The sequence below is a fragment of the Coenobita brevimanus genome, chromosome 24, assembly GCF_032717465.1.
Source record: "Coenobita brevimanus isolate Jiangsu-jjx chromosome 24, ASM3271746v2, whole genome shotgun sequence".
NCBI lineage: Eukaryota > Metazoa > Arthropoda > Malacostraca > Decapoda > Coenobitidae > Coenobita > Coenobita brevimanus.
The window spans coordinates 61,919,322-61,934,483 of NC_136977.1; the positions used below are offsets into that span (position 1 = coordinate 61,919,322).

The 15,162-nt window shown below is 44.2% G+C and overlaps 1 protein-coding gene across 10 annotated transcripts in view; it reads right to left on the reverse strand.

Annotated features, from left to right (window-relative positions):
- LOC145393515 (uncharacterized) overlaps positions 1-15,162 on the reverse strand; it is a 1,158,665-nt gene that overhangs the window by 854,238 nt on the left and 289,265 nt on the right. For all 10 annotated transcript variants that reach the window (XM_080267654.1, XM_080267659.1, XM_080267660.1 and 7 more), the window contains exon 2: positions 1,880-1,970. In XM_080267654.1, the coding sequence (XP_080123780.1) occupies positions 1,880-1,970 (91 nt within the window). The remainder of the gene's footprint in view (positions 1-1,879; positions 1,971-15,162) is intronic.

Genomic DNA, 15,162 nt, shown 5'->3' on the forward strand with positions numbered 1-15,162 from the left:
ATTAGTGTTGAGTGAGTGATGGGACCATAAGGAAGAGTTAGTGAGGCAGAGATGAATATTACAGGTAAGGGGAGAAGGAAGGAAGCAAGGAAGGAAAGGGGAACGATGGGAGGGAGAGAGAACGTGGGAAAGACGGAAGGAGGAAGGAAGGATAGATGGAGAGAGAGAGAATGGATGAACAAATGAGTGAAAGAATATACGAATGAAAGAAGGGAGAAAAGAAGGAAAGACGGAAGAAAGAACAAGAAGGAAGAAAGGCAATAAAGGGAAGAGGATGGGGCGAAGGGAGGAGAGGACAGAGGGAAGGACCACAGAAGTAACGAAGAAGGAAGAAGAAAGAGAGGAAGAAATGAAGGAGCAAATCTGAAACTGAGGAGGTGAAGGAAAGGAAATGACGTTTGATGGACGAAGTGAAAGGAAAAGATCATTAAGGAGGGAGGAAAAAGAAATGATGGAGATGAGAGAGAGAGAGAGAGAGAGAGAGAGAGAGAGAGAGAGAGAGAGAGAGAGAGAGAGAGAGAGAGAGAGAGAGAGAGAGAGAGAGAGCAATAAAATACGGGATGAAGGGGGACGAAGTGAGGACATAGGGTGCCCTGGCGAGAGGAATATGGGCAATTAAGAGGGAGGGGGGCAAGAGGAAGAGGAAAGAGGGAGAGAAAAAGAGGGGAGAAATGGAGGCGAGTAAACTAAGAGGGGACCTGGTGATGCGGGGGAGGAGAAGGGGTAAGGGGGAGGGGTAAATGGATAACGATGAGAGAGAGAGAGAGAGAGAGAGAGAGAGAGAATATGAGAGGTAATGATGAGGTGTTAGGGCAGGTGGGAATAAAGGTGTAACATTGTACTAAGCCGCTTAAATGAGGCGGGATTCTGTGTGTGGAGGTCTCTCTCTCTCTCTCTCTCTCTCTCTCTCTCTCCGCTGAATAAAATCGTCCGTAAGCACCAAGAATTTACCACAAGAAGATAAATGGGATCTGCTACTCAACCTTCGCTTAAGTGGACTCTAAAATCACTTAAAATCGTCTGACTTTGGCAAAAATAAAATATACATGGGGTTGAGGGAGACTGCTTTCAATCCTTCCACTAAAACAGTCTGTCTCCTAAAGCTTGATAAAACCGTCTGACCGTAGCGTGATTAAAAAGCAGAAAGCAAAACCTCTTCACTACGACAGGTACCTCCCAAACAAAATCGTAGAGGGAAGGATGGATGAGGATCAAGAGGGGGGCGGGTTACCTGCGGCCACTTCACTTCGAGAGGTTATTCATAAACTGAAGGCAATCGTCTGACTGTAGCAAGAATTAAACGATGGGATTAATGGGAAGCTCTGTCATACTTTCTAGCCTGCACCTCTACAACCATATGCTAACAAGAATAAAATAAACAAATATGTAAATACAAGAAGATACGGGAAGCCAGCAAGGAATTGTGGGGCAAAGTTGATGAATTACAGCATGCAACACAGCCTTCCCTAAGCTCTCACTGTCACACTTTCACACCTCATCCTTACATCCTCACACCTTATCCTCATCCTTGCGGCTCATCTTCATCCTCACACTTCACTCTCGGACTAATGTGATCCTCATCCTCATCCTCCCACCTTCTCGTCTCCTCTTCATACTTCATCTTCACACCCTATTATGTCACTCTATGACCCACTCTCACACCCTTCATCTTTAACTCCTGTCCTAACCTAATCTCCCAAACCTTCACTCACACCCTCATCTCCACACCACATCCACACACCCTCACCCTCACAATTACACCCTCATGCAACCTCTCCCCTCCCCTCCCCTACTCCCACACCCTTACACTCACACCCCCTCAACTCCCACACCCCGACCCTGACGCCTACACCCACACCCCAACACCACACCCACGTACCTTGTGACGCGGGCGGCTTCCTGATGACGTCATGCTGGGAGTGTGGGGTGTACTCGTGCCAGCGGTAAGTACTGCGGTACTCAGAATGCAGCTGCAACAACAAGACAACATTTTAGTATATGCAGCAGCGTCAACGGTTAGTACATTCAGGTTATTTAATGGCATAGCTCAGTAGATTCAACAGTTCAACCCTCAACCTGACATGCTCATCATACAGTATAATAATTATATTTTCCTGCTTACATCAGGCTACACCTTTACCATTACAGGGCCAGATCTGACCAGCGCGTGATGTTTGGCACCTCTGACATAATAATACCAAGCACACACACACATACAAACAGACACACACACACACACACAAACACACTCACACACATACTGTATATACGGTACATTACATACATCTAAGATTTGGTGCGAAATTTAGACGCGTAATGATGCCAGTCTTTGTTTATGGGTTAATATGCCTCTATGATAACAATATTTCATACATATTAGACACAACATTTGAAGAAGAAAGATGTATGTGAAAATAACGTTAGCAATCTAATATGATTCTGTTGCTCTGAAGAAATAAAATATACTGGTGTGTAACTAATATCTACAGGTAAAGGAAACAGGCCTGATTACCTTCATATCAGTCAATGTCTATATGTATCTATCCACATTCCTATCCACTCATCTATGTATCTATCTATCCATTCCATCTATCAACCAATCACCTAAATTCAGACAACTGAGGCACGTACAGCTATCAGCAACGGGATATGAAGTAAGACCCAGACAGCGCAGTTTATCTTTGGCACTTTCTGCACTCAGCAATATGGAAATGGCTCCGGGTATTGACATGCATATTATTAACCTCCTCAGTTCACATGCAGCGAGGAATTGTGGTGCAGGATTGGTGAAAGACTGGCAGACACTCTCTCTCTCTCTCTCTCACCGTTCATTCATCACATTATAAATCATACAAACAAAATCCATATAACACTCAGTAGATAATTAAGCAGCACGAGAAGCTTTTTGCGACGTGTCTTGGTTAATAACTTAAGATGTGTCGTAAGAACAAACTTCCTAATTTATTTCTTACACACGAAATTACAGTAAAAGATCAACAGCACCACATAAACAGCACACACTCCCTAATACATAATCTTACACGTAAAATTCAAAGGAGAAGAATCGCAATACAATACAGCATTACAAATTATTCCTACATAATCTTCAATATGAAATGGACATAATCTTCCACGCAAAATTCCAGTATGAAGACAGGAATAATGATAAAGACAATATATCATTTTATTTTACATATTCCATACGAAATTTCAGTCATACGATCTAAAGAATAAGGAAAAAAACACTTAAAAAAAAAAGTAGCCAGGGGAGGGAGGGAGAGGGAGAGAGAGAGAGAGAGAGAGAGAGAGAGAGAGAGAGAGAGAGAGAGAGAGAGAGAGAGAGACGCCCATTAACTCCATCACCGTTTACGCCCTCCCTCGTCTCCACCACGACGCTCCATCACCGCCATAAAGAGACACCTATTTGACAACTCCTTCCCCCAGTTTACTAAGTTTACGATATTCCTGTTACGGTAAACTTGTAGAGCGACGGGTTATGCAAGGACACACACACACACACACACACACACACACACACACACACACACAGTTACGTAAGTCAAAATATAGTTCGGGGACCCAATTCATTTTCTCCCCTAGCCACTCTTCACCCGGCACGACAAATGGGGACCTGGATGGAACACTGACGGCTGCGGATCTTGTTCTAGGGGATGATTGGGACTTGGAAGAATTAGACTGTCTGCCGTACCGGTAATTGCCCACGTGCGATCGATAGGCAGAATTCTGTGTTTTATGTCGGACAGGTTAGATTTTTTTCTTTAATTTTTTACAAATCATATTCATATACCTTAGCACCTTTTACTAAGCGATTTATTTCTGGATATACGTGATTAATGCCCTGTTGTCTGTTATTTATGCAAACGGTGCTGATGCTGGGCGAATTATGTAGCACAGAAGAGGACAATACGGTGTAATGAACAAAATTAATCGCTCAGGAAAAGATGTTACGATGCCTAAACTGACGACAATACGTGCTCTGATCATCTGTAATCACCCATATACAGAAATAAATCGCTTAGTAAAAGGTGCTAATGTATATGAATAGATCGGTAAAAAAAAATAAAAGAAAAAAATCTAAACTGTCTCCCACATAAAAAGACAAAACTCTGCCCATCGACCGCACGTAAGCAATTGAGGCAGATAGTCTAATTTTTCCAAGGCCCAATTATCCCCTAGAACAAGATCCGCAGCAGTCAGTGTTCCATCCAGGTCACCATTTGTCATGCCGGGTGGACAGAGTCAAGGGGGGAAAATGAATTAGGTCCACAAATTACTACTTAGATTTACGTAACTGTGTGTGTGTGTGTGTGTGTGTGTGTGTGTGTGTGTGTGTGTGTGTGTGTGTGTGTGTGTGTGTGTGTGTGTGTAATTCTCCCACTTACATAACTTCAGCGTCTGGTATAATTCCCACACTTACATAACTTCAGTGCCTGGTATAATTCCCACACTTACATAACTTCAGTGCCTGGTATAATTCCCACACTTACATAACTTCAGTGTCTGGTATAATTCCCACACTTACATAACTTCAGTGCCTGGTATAATTCCCACACTTACATAACTTCAGTGTCAGGTATAATTCCCACACTTACATAACTTCAGTGCCTGGTATAATTCCCACACTTACATAACTTCAGTGCCTGGTATAACTCTCCCACATATAACTTCAGGTACAATTATTCACCCACTGCCATAACTTCCTCTATCGACCCCCTCCTGCAGGCCCCTGCATCGGCACCAGCTGGCAGCCCCCTCAGCAGCGAGTGATAGTGCGAGGTGCAATTATCGCCCCGCAAGTTGGACAGAGGTGAGGTTTTGTGTGGAGAGGCACGGTGGAGATGAGAGGAAGATAGGATGGTGGAAGTCATGAAGAAGAAGAAGAACAGGAAGAAGGAGGAGGAGGAGGAGGAGGAAGAAGAAGAAGAAGAAGAAGAGGAGGAGGAGGAGGAAGGGGTGGGTGAAGTTGTTGAATTGGTGGGAGATGGGTTGGTGGAAGTCGAGGAGGAAGAGAAGGAGGAGGAGAAACAAAGGTATGGGAGGAGGGAGGGAGGGAGGAAGGAAAGGTAAGGAGAAGGGAGAAGGAAAAGGTGCCTGGATGTGGATGAGGGAAGGTTGTAAAATCTAAGAAGATGCTTGGTTTAGGGTGGTGGAGGAGGAGGAAGAAGAAGAAAGAAGAAAACTGGGAAAAAATGAAGACAAATGGGAGAAAAAGGGTGAAATGAGAAGGATTTTTGGAGACAACGAGATGCGCAGGTGAGGGCAGAAGAGAGTCAAAGAAAGAAGGAAGAGAAGACAGCAACTAGGTGATGATGAGTAGAAGTGAGAAAGGACAAGGATACGGGGCAGTGAAGCCAAGGATGAAAGAGGAAAGAGTAAAAGAAAAGACGACACGGGAAGCATGCAGGTGAGAGGAGGAAGAGGAGGAAAAAACGTGGATAAGGAGAGAAGGTATGAAGCTGGGAGAGAAAATGTAAAGACAAGAGGTTTGGAAGAAGAAAAATGGACGCGTAATTAAGCTGCCATGGAGGACGACAGGCGAGGAGACTGGTAATTACGTTAAAATAAAGACAGACAGAAAGTTAATGACGAGAAACTGAAATTGAAGAAAACAGGTTACAGGGCAACAAACAAACAGCAGACAAGATGAGAGAGAGAGAGAGAGAGAGAGAGAGAGAGTAGGTTGCGGATAGATGTTATGGGTGATGTGAGAGGAAAGCAAGATGGCAGAATGTGAATGGATGTCAATATTTGGAAGCATAATAGGAGGACTGAGAAAATGACAGTGCGAAGACAGGAGGAGGAGGAGGAGGAGGAGGTGGAGGAGGAGGAGGAGAAGGAGAAATAGTGTAAATACAAAACGCACTTGAAGATAAAAGAAAAAGTAAGAGAATGAAGAGGAAACGAGAAAACCGACGTGGTTGGAATGTCTGCGAAATTGAGAGCGAATGAAGATGGAGCGCAGAGAAATAAATTGACAAGATGGAGGGGTTTGAGACGGTGAAACGAGCAGGGGAGAAGAGATGGGAGATGAAGGGGGAAGTGACGGGAGGAAAGGGGGTAGGAGAAAGGGGAGCGATGTAGGGGAGGGAGGGTAGGAAAGGAGAGAGATGAGGAGGGGGAATGGAGGGAAGAAAGGGTATGAAATTAAGAAAACGAAGAGGCCGTAGGCAATGAGACAACAGGATGGTGTAAATAAATACTGAGCTAATGATACCATAACTTTGGCTAATATCGAATTTGCTAAAAAAAAAAAAAAAAATCACCGAATGATGATACTAATGCTTACGATGACAACGGCGACGATGATGACGACGACGACGATGATGATGATGATGATGTTAGCGTCTTCGGCACCATGGCCCATTTACAAATATCTAATGTTCTTGCAACCATGTGATGTATATATATATTTCGCGAAGATATTAAACTCTTCACTGCGCTGACACTGCGTTATTCTCGATACTTAAAAGACGATTTCATTCATTTATTTATTTATGCATTTATCTACTGTATTTATTTATTTTTTAAAAATCTGGAGGAGGCATCTGACAGTCAAAAAAAATAAAGAAGGTAATAGTTCTCTCCAACAGAAATATCTCTCCAAAGCTAAATAACGATACACACACACACACACACACACACACACACACACACACACACACACACACACACACACACAAAGACACCGGGCCGAAAGAGTTAAAGGGCCGAAGGTTGGAAACTAAGAGCCCGGCAGGAGGTGAGACGGCGCCCTTCAGACAGAAAAGGAGGACAACTTGCATCCCACCACAAACACACAAACAGCTGAATGACCAATGTATAGAACAGAAAAGGTGCTGGAGAGGGACGCCTTCACGTGATGGCACTGATATAACGGGCGGCTCGACTGTCAGGTAGCACAAACGTCCCTCAACTTCCCTCCCTATGCCCCGAGAGGAAAATGGTGGACTGCAGGGAAGAGAGGGGGGGGAGGCAACATGAGCCTGCAGTCCAGGGGGTTCACGTTTCAGATGAACCTGGAGTTACTACCACTGCTACTACACAGACCAGGGAAGGAAAAGCCTCTTTAGCACAGCAGCGGGACACCAACACCATTATAAAAGTTTAAAAAAAATACGAAGGGGGCGATATCTTTACAACAGATGCATAAATCAGAAAAAGGAGCATTTGAAGTGGCACTATGACATCGCTGCAGATTTTTATTTTATGATTGAAGCGTACCTGTTACTGGTGTATGGAATATTTTTGGTTTCCCTTCCACTGTTCATCTGTTTAAAAAAAAAATACAAAGGAGGAAAGGAAGAGCATTTACAAAAACACCAGAGGCACAAAACAAGAACGGAAGGGCATTTACAGCAACAGCAGCAGCAGCACAGAAACACCATTAAAGTAGACGCACAGAACAGGAGGGCAGCATTTATGGCAACAACAGATCCATAAACCAGGGAAGGAATAGCATACGTAGGCACGGCAGAGGAAATAAGTAAATAAATGAGACCAACACAACCAGAGATGATAATTACAGGAGTGACCCGTTTGACGTCTAAGATTTCTAACACATAAACTCATCTATTAACAGCCTAATTTAGTAACCCGTAAGAGTGACAACCATATTAACCTTTTCAACCCAAGGACACCAATTTCACATTATTCTCGCTGTCTCCTGGCGATTTTATTCAACTTAAGAAATCCCTCTCGTTTAAAAGGAGTAATGATTTCTATATCCAATCCCTCCAGGTCGAAAATCTAGGCTGAGAAAAATCGCATGGAATGGCAAAGACTAAATAAAAAGGACGTTCTGGGGCTAAAAGGGTTTAAGAATTACGTAGTGTAATATCGCCTCTAAGGAGTATTAATAAAAGAAGCATAATGAAGGTACAGGTTACGGGTACCGCAGGGCCCAGGTACGACACACACACACACACACACACACACACACACACACACACACACACACACACACACAAAACCGCGGCCAAGCACGAAAGGGGCAACCCAGCAGTACATATTTAAACAGAGCTTCCACACCACGTACATAATGTAATACTGTACCCCACCGCTCAGAGTACTCCTATATGAAGTGCATCAGACATTCACCTAAAAGTAACAGGACAGAAGAGAGGATTTTTTACAAGCCCAGCATCGCAAAATTACAGCAATAGGGAAGTAAACACAGGTAATTATATCGTACATCTATCTATCTATATATCTCTATCTATCTACGAGTATCTATCTATCTACGAATATCTATAAATCTATCTATATACGAGTATCTATCTATCAATCTATCAACGAGTGTCTATCTATCTATCATTTTATCTGTTTGTCTATCTATCTACCTATCATAAATTACAGCAACTTACCGTCTACCTATCAATCAATCAATCTATCTACCTATCTACCTACCTACCTATCTATCTTCTATCTATCTATTACAGCAACTCATCGTATATACCACATACTATCATAAAACTTCGGCGGATCTATACAACAAATACAAGCACTACAAAAAAAAAAATACAACAGCTACACACACGACACACTACAGCAAAGGAGATACAGAGAAAATAAAGTTAAGAATAATAAAGGCCAAAACAAGGACTTCAATTACTCTTACGCCAGAAGTTTGCCCGCCTTTGTTGCTGCCAGGGTACAAGAGGCAAGAGGAAGCAAGAGGAGGCAAGAGGAAGCAAGAGGAGGCAAGCAGAAACAGGGAGGTAAACGGGGCTAAGAAGACAAGAAGAGGGAAGATGAACCCAGAGGATAGAAGAAGAGGTAGAAGAAGGCAAGAGTAGGTAAGAGGGAGCAAGAGGTAAGGGGAGATAAGAGGAGGCAAGGGGAAGCCAAAGGAGACAAGAAGGGGCAAGAGGACGTACGCCGAAGCAAGAAGAGGGAAGATGATGCAAGAGGAAGCAAGAAGAGGACAAGCCACTCAACCACGAAACAACGATCATTACACGCAGCAAGAGGAAGGGGAGGAAAGCAAGAGGAGGTACAAATTTAGAGGACAGAAGAGGAGCCATAGAATTAAGGTTTAAAAGAGAATAAACCACAAACTAAAAGGCGTTAAGTAAGAAGACACAAAATAAGGGAAAGAGAATGAAAAGAAAGAGGATATAAGTAAGAGGAGGGGTCAAAGAATGGAAGAGGGGTTGTGAGAGAGAGAGAGAGAGAGAGAGAGAGAGAGAGAGAGAGAGAGAGAGAGAGTTGTGTGTGTGTGTGTGTGTGTGTGTGTGGGCGCAATATATAGGGGACGGTAAAAAAAGAAGGGGGAACAGAAAAAGATTACACAGCCGGGGAAATTGAGAGAATGTGTGGCAGAGAGGGGGAGGGGAAAGCAGGGAGGAAAAGGGAAGGAGAGAGGGGAGGAAGGGGAAGGAGAAGAGGGAGGAGGAGGAAAGGAGAGAGGGGAGGAAGAGGCAGGAGGGAAGGAGAATGAGGATGAAAGGTGAGAGGGGGAGGAATGGAGAGGACGAGGGAAGAAGGGGATGAAATATGAGGAGGAGGAGGAGGAAGGAAAGTAAATAAAGAGATGGGGAGGGAAGGGGAGAGGGCGAGGGGCGAGGAGAAGGGCGTGAGGGAGAGGGGAGAGAAGGAAGAGAGTATGAGGGAAGGCGAAGGAAGAGTCAAGGAAAAGAGGGGGAGGGAGTACGAAGAGGGGGAGGGTAGAAGGAAAAGGGAAGGGAAGAGGGAAAAGGTATATGAGAGAGAGAGAGAGAGAGAGAGAGAGAGAGAGAGAGAGAGAGAGAGAGACTGTAGAGGAGGTTTCTACATACAAAGAGGCATACATGGAGGCAAGGGAGGGATATGGAATGAAATGGAGGGACATGAAGGGAAATGGAGGAATATAGAGGGAAATGGAGGGGTGTGGAGGGAAACGGAGAGAAGTGGAGGGAAATGGAGAGATGTGGAGGGAAATGGAGGGGTGTGGAGGGAAATGGGGAGATGTGGAGGGAAATGGAGGGGTGTGGAGGGAAACGAAGAGATGTGGAGGGAATGGAGGAGTGTGGAGGGAAATGGAGGGGTGTGGAGGGAAATGGAGAGATGTAGAGGCAAATGATCCAAAGGTAAATGGATAGGAGTGGAGGGATATGGGGCGATGTGGAGGGAGACGGAAGGAGGAAAATGGAAGAATATGGAGGTAAACTGAGAGACGTGGAGGGATGTGGAGAGGTATGGGGGATGTGGAGAGGTGTGGAGGGGATGTGGAGAGGTGTGGAGGGGATGTGGAGAAGTGTGGAGGGGATGTGGAGAGGTGTGAGGGGATGTGGAGAAGTGTGGAGGGAGACGGAAAGAACTGGATATTGCTGACAACCAAGTTATGCAGACATGTTCAAAAGTCCGTTTACACACACACACACACACACACACACACACACACACACACACACACACACACACACACAGCGCGGCGTGAAGGTTTGCTTTGGGCGACCACCATAACACTCCATCACCCCACCTCAATATCGTCCTTGCCTCCCCCCCCCCCCGGCAAGGTAGGCAGACAGGAAGGGTGATAGTGGTGCGGGAAGACAGAGGAGAGATGGTAGAGAGACAGAGATAGACAGTGGATAGACCGGCAGGGCGATAGAGGTGTGAAAAGACAGAGGAGGGATAGACCGAGACAGACAGTGGATAGACGGGGATAGGCAGGCAGGGCGATTGAGGTGAGAGCAGACAGAAGAGAGATAGCAGACAGCCGGAGATAAACAGCAGACAGACAGGGGTGGGCAGGTAAACAGCTCCCCATGTTAACACCTCCACACCATCTCATTAACCCTTTCAATGCCGTGACGTGTTTTCTGGACCTGTTTATTCTAAGTGGAGAAGGCTTGCAGTGAAGAGGTTAACAGAGTCCCGGATTCTCGCAGTTCAGGTGGCTCCCTAACACCTCTTCCTTTGCGATTTATTATCCGATATGGTGGCGGATACCGTATTGCACGTTATTAATGGAGAATACGGTGATACTGGAAGGAGTAATGTAACAGAACTGGACAGATATGGCGTAATAAGCAAAATAAATCGCTTAGGAAAGGGTGTTAGGGACGAGAATACGCAGACCTCACCGTCCCAGTTCGAAAAATCTCTCAAAAACTGAATGATAGAGCCTGAAAATAGCCAAAAATATAGCGGAAATGAAAAATATATTAGTAGATTGAAGGGAATAGAGTCATGCTGTATATTCCATTATTCCACAGAGAGGTAATGAAGATGACAAGCCTAAAATATCCGAGAGACCTACTGCCCAAAATTTCTGTGGTTCATTTTAATGGTATTCTCTCTCTCTCTCTGCTGTGTGTGTGTGTGTGTGTGTGTGTGTGTGTGTGTGTGTGTGTGTGTGTGTGTGTGTGTGTGTGTGTGTGTGTGTGTGTGTGTGTGTGTGTGTGACGCCTAATATCGAGACAACCCACTGAATGAGGCTCAATCTGACCTATGGATGGGACAGGATAGGCCTATAGCTAATGGCACCAACCCAAGGACCACATTCCCCCCTCTCACCTTCTTTTAACAGGTAACACTGCTGATCAAGGGAAGCAATTTGTAAAGAATCTTCACTATTTTCCACAATAAAGGAAAGACCAAATCAGTACGAGAACCATAACTTCATTTATCGTGTGTGTGTGTGTGTGTGTGTGTGTGTGTGTGTGTGTGTGTGTGTAAGCAACTGGAAATCACTCCTAAACTCACTGTATTCTAATCTGACCTCAAACAGCCATCAATAATTTTCTTAACTACTGGTCTGCAACACTAGAATAACACTAGAATATGATGCTAGTCACGAAGAACATCTAAGCTGTAACACTGTCTTCCTCTGCCACTGAGCTACGTGAAATTAGATGCAAAACAACGAAATTCTGGACCAAGTTAAAATGAAAGAACTATAGCCAATCTACCCACTGGTCTCCTCCAAAACAAAAGACACCATATGGTTGTCTGCAAATGATTAGTAACAATTTGAGGTCATTACTAAGGATCTTGAGTTTATTTGGGATGCTATATAAACATACTTGATGAAGCCTTTCTTTGAGTTCCATAATAGTTAAAAATAAATGTAAATAAATAAATAACTGATCAAGAAACATACCAGAGTTTAGCGCACAGTTCCATAGCATTCTCTCTCTCTCTCTCTCTAACACACACACAATCAGGTTAACACGGTGGGGGGGAGGGGGGGGGGAAGGCGGACCGCACTCGCCTTGGCTGCCCGAGTCACGTAGGCTGGAAATCATCATCAAATATTTACGACGAGGCGACGCGACCGTAACTCCGCTGTGTGTGTGTGTGTGTGTGTGTGTGTGTGTGTGTGTGTGTGTGTGTGTGTGTGTGTGTGTGTGACAGAGAGAGAGAGAGAGAGAGAGAGAGATTCAAGCAGCTATAAGATACTCTCTACCACCTCTTCCTTCTCAGTGTATTAGTACATAATATGCAATATTAATAATCTCTTGCCTCCCTGTTAACCCCCTTAGTACTGACTTCTTTTGTTTACTTTGTTCTTGCTGACTTCAGACGATTTCCTTCAGCTCCGGGAAGGTCTCTGAAAGCCTCTGATAATAAAGAACCTGTCAGAATCAAGAAGAGAAATATATAAAATAAATAGTTTCCTTTCCCACGATATATCCCCATTTCTTAGAGGCACAAAAAGTCAGAAAGTTATAAAAAAAACAGGACAGCGAGGAAAAATAACGGATAACGGCGAGAAAAAACGGTTCAAGGAGCTCCCTAGCACATGTTCCTTGGCGATTTATTTTTGGATATGGCTGGTGTATATCCTTCCGTAGATAGGGCTGGTTAATATCCTTTCGTATGTTATTTATGCAGAGTATGGCGATGATGGAATCCTTTACATAACACGGAAATGGATAATAAGGTGCAATACATGAAATAAATCGGTTAGCAAGAGGTGTTAGGGAGCTTCCATATCCTACGGGAATACGGGCCGAAGAGAGAAGCCTTCACGTGGTGTTACTGACAAAATCGGGAGGTTCCGCCGCATAACTATACCAACGTCTCTTAACTACTTCCCCGTCCCCTCGAGAGGAGAAAAGTGGACTGCAGGAGAAGGGCAGTTTCCTCTTGTAATCCACCAAGGCCACGTTCACAGGAGCCTAGGACCACCAAAACAAGGGGGGGGAGGGGACCATTCTAAGTCTACCTATACGCTTTTCACCTTAACTTGGCCCGGATAGTCCCCCTTTTGCAGCTTACCTCACGCAGCTCAGTGGCAGAAAATTACTAGACTACGACTCTACATCCTTTCCACGGCAATTCTTCGTGACTAGCAGCATATTCTTGTGTTAGTATGACAACTCAGCAATCAAGACGGAGAGGTAGTAATTCTGGGCCACGTTAGAGTAAACAGCGTATAGTAATGGAGGTCCTTCCTAGCCTACATAAAATCGCGCGACAGTGGCCAACACGAAAAGGAAATATGGACATCGTACAGAAAAGATTAATAAGATACAAAAATCATGCCTAAAAACAAAAAACAAAAAAAAAAGGTGTAACACTGTAAAAGACACACACACACACACACACACACACACACACACACACACACACACACACACACTATGGATGGGTTGTTAGTGAGCGTCCAAGCCCAGGAGGTAAGACCCAAAAGCGGTCCTGAACTTGGTCTGAAGAAGCAAATTTAACCTCTAATATTATGGACGTAAAGTTATGGAGGTCGCCTGAAAATTTCTCACATAATAAATTTGATTCTCTCTCTCTCTCTCTCTCTCTCTGATGGAATTTCGTCATATATTTCTCTGCCTGGGAGCTTTTTAAAATAAATTACAGGGAAAGATTTCGCGTCAGCATTTTCCGAGAGAAATATAAAAATGCGCGTGATGAAATGATACTTATTTATTTGGTACCATATTATTATTATTATTATTATTATTATTATTATTATTATCATTATTACTACTACTACTATTATTATTATTATTATTATCATCATCATCCCATAACCCAAAATTTTCTAACGATTTCGCTAACAGTAACACCTAATCCAGTTTTATCTCTTCGAAGCGTAGGGGGGCGAGGCTAGTTTCTACCTTCGTGCCCATTTATTCACTATCCCAACAATTCGGTGATGCAATTTACTACGTTATTCGTGCCACTTCTAGACGAATTTAATCAGCTTACGAAATAATTCTGGAAGAGACCCTTTTTATCTTACTCAGGCCTAAAACTGACACCTGAACATCTTCAGCACTGGGTTGTAACACGATACTAGGACTGGTATAAGATGCTAGTCACGAGGAAGTGGCATGGAAAGGATGCAGAGCCGTAGTACTGCCTTATTCTGCCAGACCTACGTGACATAAACTGCAAAAGGACGAATACCTGGGACATATTAATGTAAAGAGATTTATAGAAATTTTACTAATACAGATCTATGTTAAATCAAATCACTTGGTGGCATAAACACACACACACACACACACACACACACACACATTCCTTAACAGTTCCATACAGTCTCCTCTAACGCTTGGCCTTTCAATCTGACATCCCACTAAAACTCACCCTCATACGATGATGTGGATATTATACACACACACACACACACACACACACACACACACACACACACACACAAACACGCACAACCCCATACAATTCCCTCACACACACACCACCCCTCCACTGGACTCTCCCACACAAAGCCTGAGATTCTCCAAACACAGTACCAAGCGCACTCGGCAAACACAGTCCTCATAATCTGAAACCAGCCTGATAAGAACACAGACACCCACTACCAACCAAACACCACTCCAGCCCCGGCAAAACACCCCCATACCGAACGCCGGGCAATAAAGTCACTCGCAAAAATAAGAGCGGAAGCCGAAACAGGAAAAGAAAATAAACGGAATCGGAGTGGGGGGTAAAAAAAGAAAGAAAACGGGAGGCGTGTGGCGAGCAGGGGGAACCACGAAAAAATCCGACATAAACTCTGGGACATGATAGGACGCACGACTCGGCATCAACAAGTGGAGGGGTATTTTATGGAAGGGACAGGGGGCAGAGGAGGAGAAGGAGGGGAGGGAGAGAGGTAGGAGAGGGAGAGGGTGAGGAGGAAGTGAGACCGGAGGATGGGGGTGGGGAGAGAGAGAGAGAGTGAGGTTGGAGGGA